The sequence below is a fragment of the Gymnogyps californianus genome, chromosome 3, assembly GCF_018139145.2.
Source record: "Gymnogyps californianus isolate 813 chromosome 3, ASM1813914v2, whole genome shotgun sequence".
Classification (NCBI taxonomy): Eukaryota; Metazoa; Chordata; class Aves; order Accipitriformes; family Cathartidae; genus Gymnogyps; species Gymnogyps californianus.
The window spans coordinates 60,387,073-60,407,511 of NC_059473.1; the positions used below are offsets into that span (position 1 = coordinate 60,387,073).

General features: G+C 46.0%; 1 protein-coding gene across 1 annotated transcript; it reads left to right on the forward strand.

Annotated features, from left to right (window-relative positions):
* Positions 1 to 922: 922 nt before the first annotated feature.
* On the forward strand, positions 923 to 7,936 carry TAGAP (T cell activation RhoGTPase activating protein). Its single transcript, XM_050894579.1, has 9 exons — positions 923 to 987; positions 1,097 to 1,150; positions 1,743 to 1,809; positions 3,304 to 3,476; positions 4,269 to 4,430; positions 4,905 to 5,014; positions 5,718 to 5,913; positions 6,439 to 6,556; positions 6,762 to 7,936. Exons 1-9 carry the CDS (start codon positions 961 to 963, stop codon positions 7,934 to 7,936), a joined length of 2,082 nt encoding a protein of 693 aa, XP_050750536.1. The 5' UTR covers positions 923 to 960.
* The last annotated feature ends 12,503 nt before the right edge of the window (positions 7,937 to 20,439 follow it).

The window sequence follows — 20,439 nt, forward strand, 5'->3', positions numbered from 1 at the left end:
GTCTTTGAACTGCTAAATCTAAGGTCTCTGAGCAGTCAAAGGACAGACTGTACCCACTGCCCTTTAACGGTAAGGAGAAGCTGCCCACACTGCAGCCCCCTCTGCACATCCCACCTCACACTGGTGATGCTAGATGGAACCTTTACCTTGAGAGTGTCTCATCTTTTCCATCCATAACAGCTACAAGGGCTTTTTTTTTTTTCTTTAAGGAAAAAAAAAAGTAGCTCCTCTAAAAGGAAAGAGGAAGCCAGAAATTTCGTAGCATCTCAGTCCTGCCCCATGATGCTTCTTCCTGTCTGTGAATTTCCACCTGCCCCTTCTGCATATATAAGGCAGCACACGAGGGGTAGAACTGTTTAGTCGTCTGTCTCCGTCCAAAGGATTAGTAGCAGCGGGGAGTGATGCTGTTTCTCCTTTCCTCTGCAGTTCGCGGGAGGTGAAGGAGCTCTGGCTGGACTCACTCCTTGGGTAAGTACTGCCCGGGATAAAATCTGTGGCATCACGGTTGAAGTCAGTGGAGTGCTCCAGATGCAGCTGTACAGAGACGTACAAAAATATAGACAGGGGAGAGGTGCGCCCACTGCTAAGGGTAGCTCGTGGGCAGAGCTGACTGACTCGTTTAACCTTGTGTTTGCAGATTAACAACCATACGTAGCTGTCACCACTTGCTTATTTTTTGCATGGATTAAAAATAGAAAGCTGCTTTTTTTGTTTTAATCAAGAGGCAGATAGGGCAGCAGGGCTCAGTGCCTTCCAGAGAAGGGCTTTATGATTGACTTGTGTGGGATATCTTGCTGGTTCAGGATCATACCTAAATGCTAGACTGGCTTGCAGGGGAGAAAGACAAGAAGGGTGCAGTTTTACAAAGCTCTTTCTTTGTCCATTCCCTGTTCAATAAACAGGCAAACAAAAGGACCAAAGGAAACCAGAGTGTCCAGAGCTCCCCCGATCAAACTCCTAATGAAAGTGTTAAGCAGCTGTAATACTGTGAGTGTCTTTATTGTTTCAGCTCTGTCAACAGAGTGATTTTGAAAAGCTCTGATTTCTAAACCATAGCATTCAGTTACTCACATAGTGTCTTTGTTTTCTTGCCTAGTCAAAGACGCTAAATGCTGGGAACATGGAGAGTCTGATTGAGTGCCAGTCGGAGGTAAGCAGCTGCTACATTTCCCCCAATACTTCTTGGGTACTGATGTGAGATATCTTAGCAAAGTGGAGGTGGCCCCTGTAGGAGCTGCCGGCTGCCTACCATTACCCACGAGTAGGCAGAGCCCTTCGAAGGCAACTCCGTGCAGCACCGTCCAGAAGGAGCTGGGCATTGCTGTGAGCAGCCAGCGCATTCCCCGGGGCTCCCGGGGAGCTTTGCTCAGGAATCTGGCAGGCTCCAAAGCCATCAAGGCTCCCCGGAGGAGTTTGGGAGGAAATCTCCAGTGCCAGGGGAGGACAGAGAGAAGCAGGCTGTGTCTGGCTGTGGCTTCTCTGGATCAAAAGAGCAGCCTGCAAGAGCACGGGGTTGTGACCTGCCAGGCAGGTCTGGGGTGGCTGGCTGAAGGGTTTACCACAAACCCCTCTATCGGGCAATGAGGCAGTGTCACTCCTGGACTGAAGCACCGCTTCAGCAGGTGTTGGGCTTGCTCTGGTTATTCCCCGGAGCCTCCCACAGATTTCTGAGGAGCTGCAGCGACTCGCTGGTGGCCCTCGCTTCTGGTGGCAGCTCTGTAACCCTAACACGCTTCTTGCAGGCTGATGCCAAGAAATGCCCCTCACTGGTCCCAGCAGACACTGAAGACAGACTTTGCCACTCAACTGGTGAGTTTTAAAAACAAACTGAGGAACTGCCTTCTTATATAATGCTTGCAAGCTGGTGCTTCTGCAAAACCACCCGAAACTGCCCGCTTCACCTCCCTGAGAGCAATCCACAGCCCTCAGCCCCATCCAGGAGATGGCTTAAGCCCCGGAGTGCCACTCACTTGCAAATGACTTCTTTCCCTTATGCTAAGTGGCAGAGGTGACAGTGCTGAGTGCCAGAGGTCTTGTATCCCTATTCCCTGGTCCTCAGAGCCATGTTTCATTGTGTTCCCTGGCAGCACTGGGAAGTAAATGTGTTCCTTTCTCACTCGAGCGTCACCACTGAGGTGTGGCACTGCAAGCGAGTACCGAGTACCGCTACCAGCGGTTGCACGCCAGAGCAAATAAACCCTCTTGGCAGCAGCAACAGCACTTGTTTTCTCTCACCATGCAAAACCTCAGCACCTGTAAACAAGCTGGTCCTCCAGGGACCTGCCATTAGCAGGGCAGGGTCAGATTTGGAGCAGATCATCATATCAGACCATTTTTCAGGAGTATCAGAAGCAAATATTTTATATGACATTATAATGTTAGGTGACTTTCTCATAGCTTTTAATCCCTCCCTACCAAGGACTTGTGCTAAGCCACAAATACAGGTCCTGAGAACTTCTCATCTGCATAAGACAACTTCATTTTGGAGTAGAAGGCAAGTCCTTTATAGGAAATTTGCAGAAGGCAACTCCTTTAGAAAGCTTTCTAGCAAAAAGATTCTTCTCTCACTGTTTCTGAAAGGGAAAAAACCCCACACCTCATCCCAATACAACCATCATCTCCAAATTCCTAGCATGCCCTCCTCTTTAAGATGCAGATGCAAAACCCATGTTAAGAGATTTCTGACCCTGAAGCCAATGAGGCCTTACTGTGATGCTCCCATCCTCTGGAGCAAGTATCACCTTCCACTGGCTGGCTGGCAGGGGGCAAGCACTAGCTCTAGCAGGACCACTATCATTGGAGCTGGCTCCGAAGCTGGCAGAGCTGGAGCCATGTGTTTTCATTTCAGCCTGTGAAAGAGGCTGAAAAGCAGGAGCCCCTAGTTCCGCTCTTGCCCTAAGGCTCAGCCACAGTCAGACCGCATAGTGAAAATTGTTGTCATTGCCAGCTGCCCAAGTGACATATCTGCCTTAGACAGTTATCACAGAAACCGCTGCAATATCAAAAATCTCTATAAATGCTGTTATTCTGTGCCTTGTATGTTCCCACTCTCTAAGAAGAAATGGTGACTAGAATGTAAAAAAAAACAACCCCAAAACAGGAAAGGTGGTGTCCTTAGAGGGATGGTCACAGTTTTACAGTTTAGGTGGTTGTTTCCTTAGTAACCACTTAGTTGTCTTTCAGTTTCTCCCCGTTTAGTTTGAGTTGTTTCAACATACATCCCTCCGCTGCACACAGATGAAAGGCCGCATAGCGCGCTCTGTTTTTTTTTAAATTAATTTTTTGCTTTTCTTTTGCTTGCAGCAGATGGAACAAAGAAAAGAAAGAAGGTGATATCACAGTCATTTACTCTGAGACGAAGCTCTACCAATGGGAATTCCCCAGGGCAGCTAGACTCGGGTGCCAAAATCGCTCTGTTTGGCCAGCCTCTGGCAATTATCTGTGGGGAAGATGACACGCTGCCCCAACCGGTCCAGGTAAGCAAGCCTGGCAATACAGTTATCATACCTCTGGCTTCCAGTGTGAGGCAGGATCCCCACTATTTGTGCTGCAGCACAAACACATCAGGAGATGAGTGATTTTGGTGTTACCCCTCCACACACACTTCTGACAAGCTCAGGGCCCATCGCAGATGTAGAAAGGGTCAGGTCTGTGGGTTTTGTCCAGCCCACGCAGCTTTAACTGGAAGTAACTTTGAGTGGAGATAACCCAGGACCAGGAATAGGAGAAGAAGATCTGCTCCCTAGTATAAACATCTGTGATTCTACAGACGTCATTTAAATGAATCTTTCAGCAGCATAAACTTCCAAGGATTTCTGTATTTCCCTGAAAAAAGTGTTCAGCTATGGACTGCCACTGACAAATACCTAAACACCATCTTCTGGATAAAAATGGTCTTGTGACAGTTCTCCCACTGAGTTGGCTTTTCCAATAGACAGGCTTTTGTCTCTTCTAAGCAATATTTGCCTGGCTTGGGAGGGAAGGGATTTGAACTAAGACTTAAGCCATCCCTTGTTTCCTTCTGGAAGGAAGCAGGGATGACTCCACTGAAGTTAGTGGAATTCACCAGTCCAAAAAGAGGGTGGGTTGGGGGAAAATCAGGTTATTGCCCATGTAATCTACTTGGAGCAAGAACCGGATTCTGACCTAAGTAGAGCACAGTGTAGCTCCAGACAATTTTTCTTCTGTTTCTAATGTCCACCTGCTAAAGGACCTTCCTTCACCCAAGTAACTGTTCTCCCATTCCTGTCCTGGTTTTTTCCCTGCAGGATCTCCTAGCCATATTGTATATGAAAGGACCTTCCACTGAAGGGATATTCAGAAAAGCTGCCAATGAGAAAGCACGAAAGGAGTTGAAGGAGGACCTAAACAAAGGCGGGAATGTTGATTTGAAAAGCAAATCTGTGCACCTGCTGGCAGTGGTCTTGAAGGTGAGCTCCTCTGACCTGCAGCAGTGGGAAGACATTGCTAATCTGCACAGACCCACTTCAGTGCCCAGAGCTGACCTAGGTGGGACTCCAACCTAAAGCCAGAGCAAAGCCAGACTAAATGTTTCAGGCTTAGGCAAGTTTGGCATTTTCCTTTTCCACCTTACTTCCAGTCCCACTTGTGCTGCCGATTTCCTGCATGCCCCAAGGAAACTCACTTCATTCTCCTCCTCAGCATCCTCCCCAGGGAGGAATACTGAGATTTATGGGTGAACGAAAAGCAGCTAAGAGCTGGGTCCCATTACTACACCAATGCAAGCGTACTTGGCATGTACTTGTGCATTGCACTGCTCTGCCAGTGCTGATGGTCAGGTAGCTCAAGCCAACCTGCCTCCTAGTGAGCCCATGTCACAGTGATGCTCCCTTTGTGCTCAGGGGTAGTGTCCAAAGCCTCATCTAAATCTCTTGGCCTTGCAGGACTTCATCCGAAATATTCCCTCCAAACTCCTGTCAGCTGACCTCTATGAGAAGTGGATGCAAGCTCTGGAGAAGCCAAGCAAGCAGGAAAAGATTGAAGAATTGAAAGAGTAAGTTTTGCAACCAGGAAGTTTGGCAACCAGCCCCAATGTGATGGAGTGGCTGGTAGAGGCCAATGTTGTCTCTTGAAATTGAGAGTCTCATTTAAAAGCCTGTCATTTATATGAGCTTGCCATTGCTCCAGGAGGTTTGGTTTAGAAGGCTCTAGCAGCAGCACTTCCTGAAGTTATTTGAGATTGGTCTATGAAATGACTAGCATAGGAAGAGGAGAGAGGCTGCTAACGTAGTCATGGTGCTGTGGGACAGGCACTGACAGGGAGCCTTCACATCTGCTGGCAGTGAAGTCAGGCATGTGGAGACCACCACCGTGTTTTGCTCATTAGAAAGAGCAGATGTGGAGGCTGGCTGGGAGTGCTTTGAAAGCTGCACAGCACAACCACAGGCTTTCACGTGCCTTTGGGAAGCCTCCAGTGACATCTCCTGACCTCATCCCATCTACTCAAGGACACGGACTGCTGTAATGCTTGCCTTTCAGTCAAGATCTTGTAATTCAAGATCTTATAATTAACCACATGCCCAGCTGCCACTGGGGATTTCTGAATGATACTTCTGCTAAGCAGTGAAAAAAAGCACACACATGCCTCTTTCTGGAGGAAGCGTCATCTACCTGAGTTTAATTGAGACTTGCTCAAATCAAGAAGGAGCGGCTGCTGCACCATGAATTAACGTCACATTTTGTTTGTGTTCATGCAGGGTGGCTGACAAACTGCCTAGACCAAACCTCGTCTTGCTCAAGCACTTGCTCTCTCTGCTCCACCACGTCAGCCAAAACGCCGAGACCAACAGGATGGACTCCAGCAATCTGGCCATCTGCGTTGGCCCAAATATGCTGAGCTCAGAGACAGACAACGCGCTCCCCCTGGAAGTGCAGAAGGAGATGAATGACAAGGTGTGTTGAACTCACCACGCAGCCGCCCTCTTCGGGGCAGCTCGGTGCCATTCATAGGGATCCCACTGCCATTGCAAAAGCTGAACAAAACAGCACCCCTGGACATCGGGGGTGCCCCTCAGCTCAGGTGCCTGCAATGGGATGGGCAAGGCTGCCCCTCGTCTCACCTCCTCTGAGCAAAAGTAGCAGTTGCCCTGCAGCCCCCTACGCCGTAGCACAGCTCCTGAATACTTTGCATGCAGAGAGCAAGGGGCACCCAGTGGGCATTGCCATCCGTGGGCCCTCTGGACAGCGAGGCCAAAGCTGTGGCTGATGGCGTTTTGTCTGTATCGGGACAGATCAATTCGTCTGCAGCATCAGGCCTCATCCTCCAGAGTGGACTCACCCTCTGACTTTAAGCTAGGATTTTGGCAAGCCACCCTGCTCTGTGCTGCCCTTCATACAAAGACAGCAGGCAGGGACAGGAAAGACTGTTCAATATGTTTTCAGCCCTTTTGACTGAAATAAACTGTTTTCTGTGTGCAGGTGACAGTGTTGGTGGAGTTCCTCATAAACAACTGCTCAGAAATATTTGGGGAGGACATTGCCTTCCCTGTCTGTGCCTCGGCTGAGGAGTCACCGGAGCACACAGACAGCTCCACAGGTATGAGAACAGACTGGGGATGTCACAGACTGGGGCTGCTGGGCTAAGTTCTTTAATTTGATATGGGAATACATCTGTGGAAACACAGAGAGTTGTGGAGGGCTCAAGACACTGTTGCAGTGTTCTTCTACAGGAACTCTTTCCATATAGTTCCCTTTGATCCTCAGATGGTCAGTGAAAACTAACTGGTGCTTTCTCCCCACAGAAGACTGTGCTGTTCAACAGAATGACTCTGCCTATGACAGCCCAGATCCTGAAGCTGAAGGCAGTCCCCGTACCTCTCAGATGGAGCAGGCCAAAGGGAGGAGCACTAGTGTGAGCAGAAGATATCCAACACGCATCTCTGCCCCTTCACTGACTAATTTCAGTAATGACATCAGCACGATGGACAGGAGGTACTCAGAGCCAGACCTGTCCTTCCAGAACCGCCTTGAAGGCAGGATAAGGAAACAGAAGCTAAACAAAAGTGAGGACAATTTTCCGCTTCAGCAGAAACAGCTAGGGTTGGAGGCACTGGAGAAACAGCTTGCAATCTTACCTTCACAATTATCAACTGACTCTCTACCCAAAACATCCTCCACTTGCTCCCTTGAGAGCTCTGACGGCTCGGTCTTCACCAGCTCCCCGGTAGCTTCACCCTCTTGTCCCAAAAAAACCTTTTTAAATAGGCCCCAGTCCTTTTCCACCAAGGCCACCGAAGACTGCAGTACGCCTAGCAGAGAGATCAAAAAGCATTCCATGTCGTTCTCTTTTGCAAACCGCAGGAAAACACTAATAAAAACCCAGAGTTGGGGACCTGGAAAAAACATGGGTTTTCAGAGAGACAGTTTCACAAAGAAAGAAGATCAGTTCTCCTGCAGAGTTGTCCAGGAGAACAGCCCTGATGATGACAAACCATTGCCTGTGGCATATCAGCAAAGGCCCCGTTTCAGGTCAGCTGATGAAGTGTTCAGAGAGGTAGACCAGAGGAATCCTGGAAGACCACCCTCTTACGAAGAGGCTACTAAAAACTGCCTGGCCACTGAAGTTCCCTCCCACAAGCTCACGGTTCAAACTATGAGATTAAAGGTGTCAAACCAGGACACTTTGCTGCCTCACCCATGCAGCAGCTGTGCACAGGACACAGCATATACGGCTCTAAGGGATCTACCCAGTGGCAGAGTTTCTGCAGTGAAGGATTCTGATGTGGAAACTGAAACCCTCAGCGTCAATGTGGGAATAAACTCCCGTGTGAGTTTACCTGTGACCCCGGGAGTCTATCGATTGAGAGCCATGTCTGAATCCTGTCAAAAGAACAAACTTGAGTATGTGGCTCGGAGGTGCAGCCAGCCAGTTTTTGAGGTAGACCAGATCCAGTATGCTAAGGAATCCTATGTTTAAAAAGCCTATTCCTCCTCTTCACACTGTACAAAGTACATATTGTAAAAATAGACATCTTTCTTGCTCATCCTTTGTAAGATTTTACTTTCAAGAGACCAAGAATAAGCTAGCTCTGCATGAACTTTTTTGCCTTGAGGCTTTCCTGAAGTGTCTGTCAGCTTGATGTCACATTCTTTCACCACAAGAGGTGGTGTGTATTATTATGTAAAAATGTAACTGAATACGCTGTACATAACCTGTTGTGTGGAAAAACTACTTAGTAGTTGATAAACAGTGTTGTATTTGTATCCCTGAAAGGATAATTAAAAGGTTGGCAGGTCCAAATCCTGTCCCACCTTCCTTTTCTTTTCTGTATGGTCACAGACTCCATTCCGTTTGTCACGTGTGTGTGCCAGGCTGATGCAATGCTTTGCTGATTTTCTGCATTAAGGAGTGGGCTGGCAGTTACCCTAACTGGGGAAGAGCTGTTCTGTCATCCAGGCCACTTCAGCACTCTTCCATAAACCCCCTGTACCTGCTGCCCTTCCCTCTTCCTGCTTGCTGGTGATGAGAATAATCTGACCACTAACCCGCATTAGTGTTGTATACCGAGCCTGGGTTTAGAGCCACTGAAGCCCTACAAGATCATTAGGGGAATGTACCAAGTAAACCTCATGTGGCCTGACGTGCTTTTAGTCTAAATAAACTGGACAGGCTAAGCAGGTTTGCTTTTATGAGGGGAAAAAAACCCAAACAACAAAAACTCCTGTAAGGAAACATTCTGGATTCCAGCTTTAAATAGTCAAAGCTGCAGCTCATTAAAAAAAAAAAAGAAAGAAAAAAAGACAAAAAAGAAAATACCAGGTGGTGTCCTTATAACCTTGTAAAAATGACTGGAAGTGCAATGTGTTTTTACATGTAGGAACTTGTTTTGGTTAGCACTTACCTCCCCTTTTATGGCTCAGCACAGCCTTGAACCAGGAGCGGGGAGACTTTTGTTTTTCTCCTGTGTAACTTCACTACAATAAAACAGTTTTCTGCATGAATGCTAAACTGTCCATTGTCTGTCTTTAAAACACCCAGGTCCTACATGTACTGTACCTACTTTTATACTATTCTACAGGTACTGCAGGTCTGCTTGAATGACATGGCACATCTAAGTAGTGGGAAGGAAAGGAACTGACCAGCAGTATCACTACTATTGTTGCTGTAAGAGGCTGCAGGCTAGATTTTGGGCACAAATCCCTCTCTGTCAGGAAAACAAGTTACACTGCCACGTAACAACAGTTATCAGTGAGGTGGAGAAGGAGCTGCAGAGAGGTCATGCTGCTCCAAAAGTGGAGCAGGTTAGAAATAGCATACCAGCATCTCAGGTATGATGTTTTCCAGGTGTAGCTGTTCACAGGACACAGAGAAAGGGGAAGGAGAGCACCTGGCCTGACAGGAGAAACGATGTGAGAAAGACCATACTGGTAGGCTGCAACTAGAGACAATGCCTGCTCACTCAGCCCCCTTAAGCAGTGGCACTCTGCTTCCAAGCAAGCTGAATGAGAGGGCTCTGCTGGAAGCTGCAAAAGGCATTTGCCATGCTCTGGAATGTGCAACTCCTGAGTCACAGAATCACAGACTAGGTGAGGCTTGAGATCCTCCTGTCCAACCCCCCTGCTCAAGCAGGGTCAGCTAGAGCAGGTTGCCCAGGATCATGTCCAGACAGCTTTTGAATATTTCCACAGATGGAGACTCTGCAACATCTCTGGGCAACCTGTTCCCGTGTTTGACCACCCTCACAGTGAAAAAGTGTCTCCTTGCATTCAGATGGAATTCCATGTGTTTTAATTTGTGCCCGTTGCCTCTTGTCCTGTGTCGAGTGGGAATGACAGTTTTCTTTTGTAAAAAACACAAGCATCTTGCCCTCATGGCAGAACGAGTGTGAAGAGATAATCCACGTGCAGTGGAAAGGCTCAGAAGCCACAGAACAGAAAACACGAACCTGAAAATGTACTCAACAACATGGCTACTTCTTTGGTAAGTAAGTGACTCATTCTTTTTGACCGTGACAAGACTAAGGATCCCAAAAAGAGGAACTGCTCGTTTCCTGTCCTGTAACCACACCAGAAAACCCAGGGAGAATAAGCATGGTCACTTCACCAGAAATGAGGAGAGTCTCTCTTTAGGTCCAAGGTGTCCTAAGGCAGACATGACAATCACGCTCAGAAAGCTTCCTCGGCTCTAAATATTCAATATAGATGAGCCTAGATCTTCCAGCACCTGGATAAGAAAGCCCATTTGGAACTTCTTGTAAGGCATTTCAATAGACAAAGGAAGAGAGAGGAGCTCTACACATTGTTAACAAACAAGGGGTAAGGTGAAGGAGTTGTATAAAAGAGTGACCCAGTCCCCCTCACCTTGCTCTTGCATTTCTTCAAGTCCAGGAAACACTACGATTAAACAACATCTGAATGTAAACAGACCCCAAAAGAGATTTATTCCCTCACTGACTGATAACTTTTGTCTTCCTCCATCTCTTAAGACTTGCCTGTTTAGTCAGCATTATTTTCGTGTCACGTCCCTCTACAGAAGTGATTTCTCTTCTATATAAGCCCTTAGGAGACCTCGAAAGACTAGAATGACACAGAAAGCAGAGAGCTTTGCTTTAGCACTTACTTGTCTGCCTTCAGCTCAGAAAACAGTTTTATCATGCTACCAGCCCACCCTACCACATTCAAAGATCCAGCCCAACTATCCTGGCCTCCAAGAGTAAGGCCCTTTAACTGCTATATCCAACAAGCGAATTATCTGAGTGCCTTTATCAAAGCTGCCTTTGACTCCTTGGCCAGAAAGATCAAATACCCATTTACAGCTGGGTCAGCTGGAGATGGATTTTGGCACAAGAGTTGAATGATGACAGTAAGCCTCCCGTTCTCCACAGGTTACTCCATCATCAGTATTGCATCACTTGCTTCACACATCCAATTTTCTAATTAAATTTCATGAAGACACTCTAAACATACAAGGCATATAGGACCGGAAAAGGGAAAAAAGCAATACGAAAGCAAAAAATCCAAGCCATTGCTACTAAGAAGAGAGTTAACTCTGTCCCAGCCGAAACCAGGACAAAGGCAATGCTGGAATGAAGGCTGTTGGTGCAGCCTGAATTCAGTTCTTGTGTTTGCATCCTGCTGTTGTTTTCAATCACACGATGCACTCTGTTCTTCCCCACAGGATGCACCTGCTCTGGGGAGGAACCAAGGTTGTGCAGCAAAGGAGAAAAATTTAATTCTGGCATTCCCCAGCACGACTTGCCTAGCAGGGCACCTGGGCTTTGGACATGTCTGATTTTCTAGGATTTGAAAGAGCCAACAGAAGAACAAAGGAGTTCCTCATGGGGCAACACGCTCCTCTCCTTCCTTCTCCATGTTGCACACCGGGGAGTTACAAACTCTTGTTCTCTGCCACTTGAGTTAGGACAGCAACTTACAGCAAAAGCACGTTGTCATCAACTCTATGGCCAAACATTAGTAAAGGCTGAGAGAAACACCATGCCTGCAGGTTTCACAAACATTCTGACTGGCACTGAGGTACAGACTGCAGACATAGACGCTTACTTTCAGTTATCTGTATGCAAGCATTTATGTGAGCCTGTGTCTCATCTTCTGCACAGTCTGCACTTGAGTATCTCTCTGGAATCCTGGGACTGAGTTGAGCGCAGGTGGAACACAGTTGCCTGAAAGAGGTGTCTACAGTCATTTGGGTATCTTAGGGAACCTCGAGGAATTTTCTACGGCATCAAAAGTGGATGCAGGTCCGGATATTTAGGCAGCTGAATCCTTCCCTAAAATCTTCTTTGACTGTGATGGGAGCTTAGACTCCCACCTCACATGTAGATGCTACATTTAGATACCTTGAATGTAGGTCTCTATAATCTAGGGCGGACGCTTACTTTTACTGACTGCAGAGAAACAGTAAAACTTGGGATTTTAGGCTCCATCTACGCCTTCAAAGGAAGTGTTCTTGAGGCCTTCCTGCTTGCCCCACTCCAGAGCTTGGGGCTTTCTACTCCGTCTGACCACAGACAACCCTGACTCAGACCTTCCTCTTCTCCACTCCTGACTCCTTACCTCTGCCTCATTTTCATTGCCTCCCCATTCCCACCCTGCATTCCTCACCTCATCCAGTTATTTATCTTTTAATTGAACAAAACCCAATCTATCCCTGTGGACTTGCTGTCAAAGTCCCAGTTTCATTTCTGTCCTCTCCATCCCTAGATCCACTTCTCTCAGTCAGCCAGTTTCAGTTTTCCTCTTCCAATTTTTCCACATTTTCCCTTCATACCTGCACTGGTTGTTATTGCAATAAGCCCCACCAACACTCATCTAGTCTCAGTCCCACACACATGCCCCCCTTGTTTTAGTCTCTGCATATGCAGAGAATCAGAATAAGAGAAGGAAACATCTCTGCAAGCTACAAGAGAAAATACACAATTCATAAAGTCCAGTGATGACCTCAATTCACAGCTGTAACTATGGAAAGCCTCTAGGATGAAACTTCCATGGACGGAGGTCCTTGACTTTATGGGATTTCAGCAAGGGGTCTGCACATCTCTTGTTGTGGGGAAGTATGGGCTGTCAGCTACTTTGGAAGGAGGTTTGGAGCTAGGTTAAGGTAAAATAACAAGTCAAAATAAGCCATTTTTCCCCCGCCGCACCAAAGCAATTCACAAGTTATGATGTTAGGGATATTTTTGGTAATTTGCTCACATTCTCTGAGAAAAGGCATTGTCAGTACATTGATTTTTTCTGCTTCTACAAGCAAAGTCTTGGGGAAGAAGCTTTCTCACCTGTCTGACCTCCTCTCAAAGCTGTTATCTGAAGGGCATCTCTGGAACTGCGAAAGCTGAAGAGATCATGAATCCTTCACACCTCAGGAAGAACAACTGCTGGCCACTTAACAATGGTGCACAAGAGAATTGTTACTACCATGGCCACTTTCTATAACATCTGCCACAACATAGCCCAAGAAAGCTCTTCACTGGACATAGTCACAGGACAGAACTGCTCCTCTACATAAGATCTTTCTTCTGTATTTTCCTCCCATGATTGCTACCTGTATACCCCAGGCACAAGATGCAACACTGAGATTGCTGATATAAACCCACGGCAAAAATGGAAGAAATTCCACTGACTTTATACCAACTAGTAGCTTGGAGTGTTACTGCCCACACTTTGTATTTGGAATTTACTTCTGCACAACACAGACACTTGGCTTTCTTTTTTCAGGTGCACTTGGCTCTTCAGAGTTTCTTACACTGTATCTAGTTTGATGAAACAGGATTTGCAATCTTCTTCTTTGGACATTATGTAAATGGAGGACAAGACTGCATGCCCTGCATTGACAAACATCACTTGGAGTTCAACAGCTAGTGTTAGGGAAGGTAGGGCATCCTGTTTGTCACTCAGAACTCTGTTTCTGTTGGGACTGAACCACTCTGTAGGATGTGACTGTGCTCCACAATTCTGACACTAAAATAAAGCCAAGAACTCGGGAAATTTTTTGTAATGGTATTGTATCTTGTCAGCCTTTTGCTTAGAAGTAGATCTCTGTATTTTCCTGTAGCACTAAAGCCAAAATGGATAGCTTTGGGATTCTGCTTGGACTATGTATACTTTAATGTTAAAAAGCTAATACTAACGTTAAAAGCTAATGACAAAATTACTGCCTCATAACTCAGTTACATATTGTAGGGAGTTCCACACAGACCACTTTTACCATAATGTTCCTTCTTGTAATAGTGCTATCAAATGTCTCCAACTACAACAGGAAGAAGTATCACAGCAGACAAAATCCTGTCTGTGTTATTTTTAGTCTGGGAATGGAGGTTTTCTTTCTCTACTGCCTGTTCTGGTTTTGGTGCTGATCCATCACAGGAGACCAGGTGGTTTGCTGCAGCACCACACCAGCACTGCTTATTCCCAGGCTGACTCATTCCTCACCCATACACAGAAAGTGACAATTTCAGCTTCCTATTGCACCCAGGCAGGTCTCTTGACCCAGAGAACAAAATTTTTGCCATAGTGAGGCCAAGAGATTACAGCACTTGGCTATCACAGGGGTGAGCTCTGAGCAAATATAGGTAGGCAGCCCAGGATCCTGAATGATAGCCTACAGTAGATAGAAGAGTTCTCAAGTTAAGGAGCCACTGATTTCCAGTGCCTCTTTTCCAGGACCTCCAAGCTCAAGGGTTCCCTAGAGGAAGATGGGATTGTGGTTGTCAGGAATTTTATCCTTCTGCCACCTGAATGTGTCCAGAGACACTTCTTCCCACAGGATTCCTACAAAGGGAACCCCTTCATAAAAAAGGCTGACAAAACCCCCCAGTGGCTCACTGCCAAAACCGCCATGACAATAACATTATCTTTCTTCCCTTAAATCCGTTAATTTATTCTCTCTCTCAGGAAAAGAGGACGTTTTCAAGTGTCAGTCATGCAATGCTACATTTCTGTTCAATGTAAATCATGCCTGCGATAACGGGTGCACGAGCCATTTCACCTGCCTACTAAGACATGTTCAAGATAGCAGGCTTGCTTCTCCACTGCTCTGCAGACTCAGGGGGCACTGAGAGCTGGGTGGAGCAGACGTGAAATGCTGTTTTCTTGGCACACATTCCCTCTGCATGGCAAATATGCCTGTCTCAGATGGAAAGCAGCATAGAAACTCATTCACTAAGTTAACTTGGAAACTCAGCCATGAAGTTAACCAAGTTCACTTTGCAGTTGGCTTGGTTGGCTGTCCAACCCAGCAAGCGTTTCATGTCCATAATGGATCACGTCCAGCTGCAAAATTCAGGTGGTTAAAACACGCTGCTACTCTGCTAGCATTAGCCAGATAGCAGTTACTATGGCTATCGTGTGTCTCCACGAGGACAATTTCTGATTACAGGAAAAGGAAACCCACCTTGGTTAGGCGCTTTGGTTACATTTTTCTCTGAATTTTGTTAGCAGTCAGTCCTTATCACATGTGTCATCAGAACAGAGTGAAAACTTCAGAGGAACTTCTGAAGGCTAAACATTCAGAAGAGGAAGCAACTTTTAAAATAAAAAGTCTGACAATAGTAGAGAGAAAAATCCATGGGAAAAGGGCAGCCACTGTTGGAGAAGTGATATAATCCTGCTATGGACAGCTGACTTTCATTTACATAGCCAACTGCAAGTCTCCGTGGATGTTGGGTGAACAGTTGTTTTTTCTGCTTCTCTGTTACTCAGAAATGCTAATTATCTAATCCTTTTTTTTTCTATAGAATGCATCACTTTTATTGGTTTAAATCAGTCTTTTCCATTTGCTGTGATAAATATACCAATTTAAATCTCACTTCTGACCAAAGCCCATTCCAAATTCTTCATGTTCTTCTACAAGGGGAGAGGAACCACAGATTATTTTCTTTCTAACCTGAGGTGCCAGCACATAAGTCTGAACAACGGTTCACAAATCCCAAATGGGGTTGACTCCGTTGAGCTCTGCTTCCTCTGCTGGGTAATAATATGAAAAGGTTTCTATGAAAGGTTTCACACTATCTAAACAAAACATGCTCTTTAGCCAATCAGCTATTTACAGAACTGATCCAACGGCTGCTTGAAACTCTTCCTTCCTACAACCCACAAACCTCTCACCAACTTCCTTGACAGATGCTACAGTCCAAATTCAAACCCTGCACCTTCAGTATCACACAGGCCAAGCTGAAAATTATAAAACTGTATTTTTTTAAAATGTTAAGGCCAAACCCAAGCAGATTCCAAGACAGCTGATCAGAGAAGATGCTTTTATGATAAAGATCAGAGATTGGTCTGCTTGTCCACATGCTTGCTGCACAGTCTTGGGCCATGCAATTCAACCTCATCATATATAGGGCATAGCCCTGTCTACTTCCTCCGTGCACTGAGGAAAAGGTTTTTTCACTCACCTTCCCCCCTACTCCTCCAGGTGTGAATTCTGTCTCTCCATCATAAAGCTGTGATTTTACACAGCAAGTGCAGCTGCATGGCGTTGCCTGCGATTCACCAAGTTTTCTTTAGCACAACTGGACACGAGGTGAGAAAGTAACCACAGTATCATTCAAGAACTTCGCAGAGCGCTGTATTCCGAGAAGCACATAACGTTACATGATAAAATATACAGATGCACACTCATCTTATGAGCTACAGACAGCAGAGGACATGGCATTTGAGAAGTCTTTGGGTGTGTGAAAGAGCAGAGTAGTCACTAGTTCTCCATAGGTGATCAGGGAGGATGGTCTTGAGATAAGGACTGGAGACTTGTAGTTAGGTTATTCAACATCATGGTCTGCTTTTTCCACATGCTTCCTGCCCAGTTCAGTTCTTGGACTGTACAGTTTAACTCCAATACAGCACAGATGATACTGCTCTGCCTCCCAGAGATGTGACGAAGGGCAATTTATTTCAAGATGGACAAACACAGAGGCTACAGTGAAGGGGCAACAGAAGCAGATCAGTCTTGTTTCTCACTCTGCAAGTTTAGTGCAGTTGAACAACTGCCCTCAATATGGGGAGATGGAAAATAAGGCAGAGCTTCCTGGGGCAAAAGGAAGACACTGGGAGAGCCCTGTTCAAGGAAGGGATAGGTAAGAAGGGGCTGGAGAGGGATTAGCAGCACACAGTCTATTTGAGCTTAAATAGGAAGGTCACCAACAATTGATTTTCCAATTAGCAGTTTAATGAATGATAGTTTAAAATTAAGTGTGCACTGCTCCACCCTCTAAGGTGCTTTCTCACCCCTCCATAATTCTTTCCAGTCGCTGGCTCTGAAGTCCCATGGTGGTGCAGGGCAAGAATGCAAGCCCTGAGAGCAGGCTTGTCACACTGAAAAACAAAGCTTGTGGGAGACACGGAGGGAAGGGAACCCAGGGAAAATGGTGCCAAGGGTCAGAGGTGAAGTGGTAGGGGGCAGCAGGATTATTAATTTTGGCTGGAAATCATGAATAATAAAATCTGGTTTTTGACTAGTGTTGGAGAAATTAAGGCCTCCAGAACTGGAATTTCCCAGTCCTGCCCAATCCCAGGAGCTCAGGGCTGGGGTCAAGAGGAAGCTGTGCTGCTACACAGAAAAGGAAGTTTAATAATTTTTGTTTGAAGACATGAACGATAGGATCTGCATTTTTTTCTATTCACAATTACATATCAAGATTAACAACCCTACTTCAAAAAATATTGATGACACCATAGGGACTCAAGTTTAGCTCAAGTATTTATTTATTTTTCCTTCAGTGTCTCTCATCTGTCAAAACTCTCAGGCTGGCACATATTTTTTAAAACTAAGTATCTCACCATTAGGACCAGGCCTATATGTAGGCAGTGTCTGTGTATCAAGGATGCATTGAACCTAGTGCCTACAAACAGCAGCAGAGACACCATCTGCGGGCTGGCAGACCCCAGTGATACAATACTGGTGCAGTACTGCTGATTCTCTTTGATCACATCACTGCAGCAAGTTAAAAGCAGGTTTCAGTGCACTTCTATTAATTGTTCTCCAACAGCATTGGGGCAAATAGTACATATGCACCTCATTTGGGCTCTGCGATTCTTTCATCTTCGCAGTCACACTGATGGCTCTCCATGTTTGTACTGTGTTTTTTGTATTTCTGTCAGACATCTCAGGGCACTGATTAGCAGCAGCATGATGCTTTCTGGGATTTTCAAGTCTACTCCAAGCATCTCCATCCCTGGAGATCTTCAAAACCTGGCAGGAGAAAGCCCTGACCGATCCAATCTATCTTTGAATTTGTCTCTGCTTAGGCAAGGGGGTTACACTAGAGACCTCCAGAGTCCCTTTCAACCCAGATTGCTCTGTGATTCTGTGATGTCTACTCGAAGGCAATGGCATTTTGGCCTCAAGTAGAGTTACTACCAAGACTGGGAGCTCCATCCCTTTATCTGCAGGCCCAGAGGGGTAAGAACTGCAGCTTTGAATTCTATCTCAGGACCATGGAGAACCAAATCTAACCCATATTTCAGGTAAGCGTTACATCAGGGAAGTGTTCCTGTAATTTTAAAAGCAGCCATGGTCCTCTCCAGGCAGAAGGCAATGCTCTGGGAAGGCAATATGCCCCTCCACGTCCTTCCTTGATAATTAAGCATTGTCTATATCCAAAATGCCTCCGTAAACCTCCTTCCTTAAGTATGCAATGCTGCAGAAAGTTAAGATAGCAGAAACTGGACACAGCCAGTCTGCTCAGCATCATATTATGCAATGCACTGTGGCACAAGGTCTCCCAAGCTAGCCACATCCAAGCTAGGGCCCCAGGAAGACCCAGTCTCAGCACTGTGGACCCCTTATATTGTATTTCAAGATGTCATTCAGTAGTTACAGAATGCATCCCAGGTGCTGGAGGAAATAGTGGATGCACATCTTTTGTTACTAGATGCTGACACCTTCACATTTGCTTTGCTGTGAATAAACTCATTTTTCATCCAGAAAGCCAAGGGGCATGCCATAAGGCATGGTAAAATGCCAGGAAATTCTCATGAAAACAAAAAAAAATTAGTCTGTCTGTGGCTTCAAGGCATTTTAACAGACTCACAACAAACCTGGAAGGAGACAAAGCCCTTGCTCTGTAGCTTTCAAGTCAGCTGAAGGCACCTCAAAAGACCTTTCTTAGCTGCCATATGGGAGATGGGCTGATTCATTCCTTGCTAGGCAGGCCCACTTCCCAGGCAGTACCTCCTGCGCCGGGATCTGTGCAGGTCCCAGACAATCCTCCAAAGAATATGTGAAACAGCCACTGTGTCTAAGATCTGGAGTGCAGCTACGGGTACTAACGGCAGCCTAGCCATCTGATCACAATCAATGTGTTTTTGGCTCCTGCTGCAGTCAGCCTTGTGATGACATGAAATGTTCCAGAACTCAGGGGGTATTTTTAGCAAAAAACAACATAAAGGGGGGCAAGGGAGAAGAGCTGAGGTTTTTCCCGGGCATGGCTTTGTCACTTATAAAGCGCTGCTAACCCTCAAAGTCAGAGACTTTCGCCTCTCCCACACAGTACTTGTAACGCTTTTGCACTAAACTAGTAACTTAGGAGTTAGCAGTGTTTCACAGAGGTAAGTAGGAGAGTCACTGCCATTCAATCAGTGCACATATTAGATGAATGAGAAATTCACCCAACAGGTGAGACACCAGCCCGGGGCCAGCTTAACAGAATTAACCTGTGATGCAACACCTTCATCTTCACAAGATTTGTGGGCAACGGGTGTGTAACAGGCAGCTCCTCAGGAATCCTTGCTCTGGTGGTTACAGGCCCTCTTCTCGTCGTCTCCCTACCCAGTCCATTCCAGCCAGATTTCTAGGGTTGTTCAGCAAGCACATTCAGTTCCTTACCAGACATGCACAGACTGACGTTTTTGAGGGCTATGCTGCACCTGTTTTTCATGTGAACAGAAAACACCATGTCCCTAACAGCCTGGAAATATCTACCCAGATTTCAAGTTCCCAGTCTAAAAGCAGAAATAGCTGTATAGCCAAACTCAAATTTTCAGAAAATATGCATCAGGTCCCCAAAACCAAAGGGTTGTATTGGTTCTGGTCAAATTTAAGGGCCATAGTGCGCTGGCTTGGCTGGACCGAGCTGCTCATTCATTAACGTTGCTTGCCCAGACACAAGCAAATATTGAAGGACTGCTCTCCCCTCCCACCGCAGTGACACTTGCACTGTGCTCCTGCAGCCCCATAGCCTCTTGTCCCATCACCCAGCTGGTAACTGTGTAGTCAACACAACTCCCATTCCTGTATTGACTCTGCAAGCTGCCTGTTAATTAATTACAAAACCATTCCTTTCTCTTTTCCCTTGTCTCCCACACTTGGCCTTGCTTTTTGGTGGGGTTTTTTTTTGGCTTGGGGTGGGGTTTTTTTCTTTTTCTAAAAGTTTCTCTTGCTATACAGCTTCCCCTGTGCCTTGCAGGCCTCTTATGAAGCGCTCTCTGCTACTTGCAGTTCTCGTCTGTGGCTGTCTACACAGGGCTGTCATGGAGCACAGTCATCTGCCATAGCAGCATAACTGAGCTGAAATAAATAGTATTTCACCCATGAATTACATTTGCACCAAAGATTTCAGAAATGAAGGGCACAGATTATTTTATATACTCAGTCTTCCCAAAGTAATCAAGGCATATCACTACCCATATAGGTTAAAAAAAGAGCTGTCACTACATCAGGAACCCTTAATTGCTTTTGTTTCTCTTAATGGAAATTTTTCACAGAATCTGAAAACATGTCGTCATGATTTGGCATGACAGAGAGTGCATTTCACTATGGATGGGATGGCATACTGAGGGCCCACCTCACTCTCCTAGCTCCCATCATACGACACCTTTACGGTATCCAAATCCCCTACTTGTGTGGAAAAAAACAAAATTAGGAGTGCAGCTGTTTGGGCTGCCTTTGGGGACACCGGTACTTAAGCCACCAGCACGCCATCCAACAGGTTTTCGCGATCCCCCAGCCAATTTTTGCATCCCCAATGG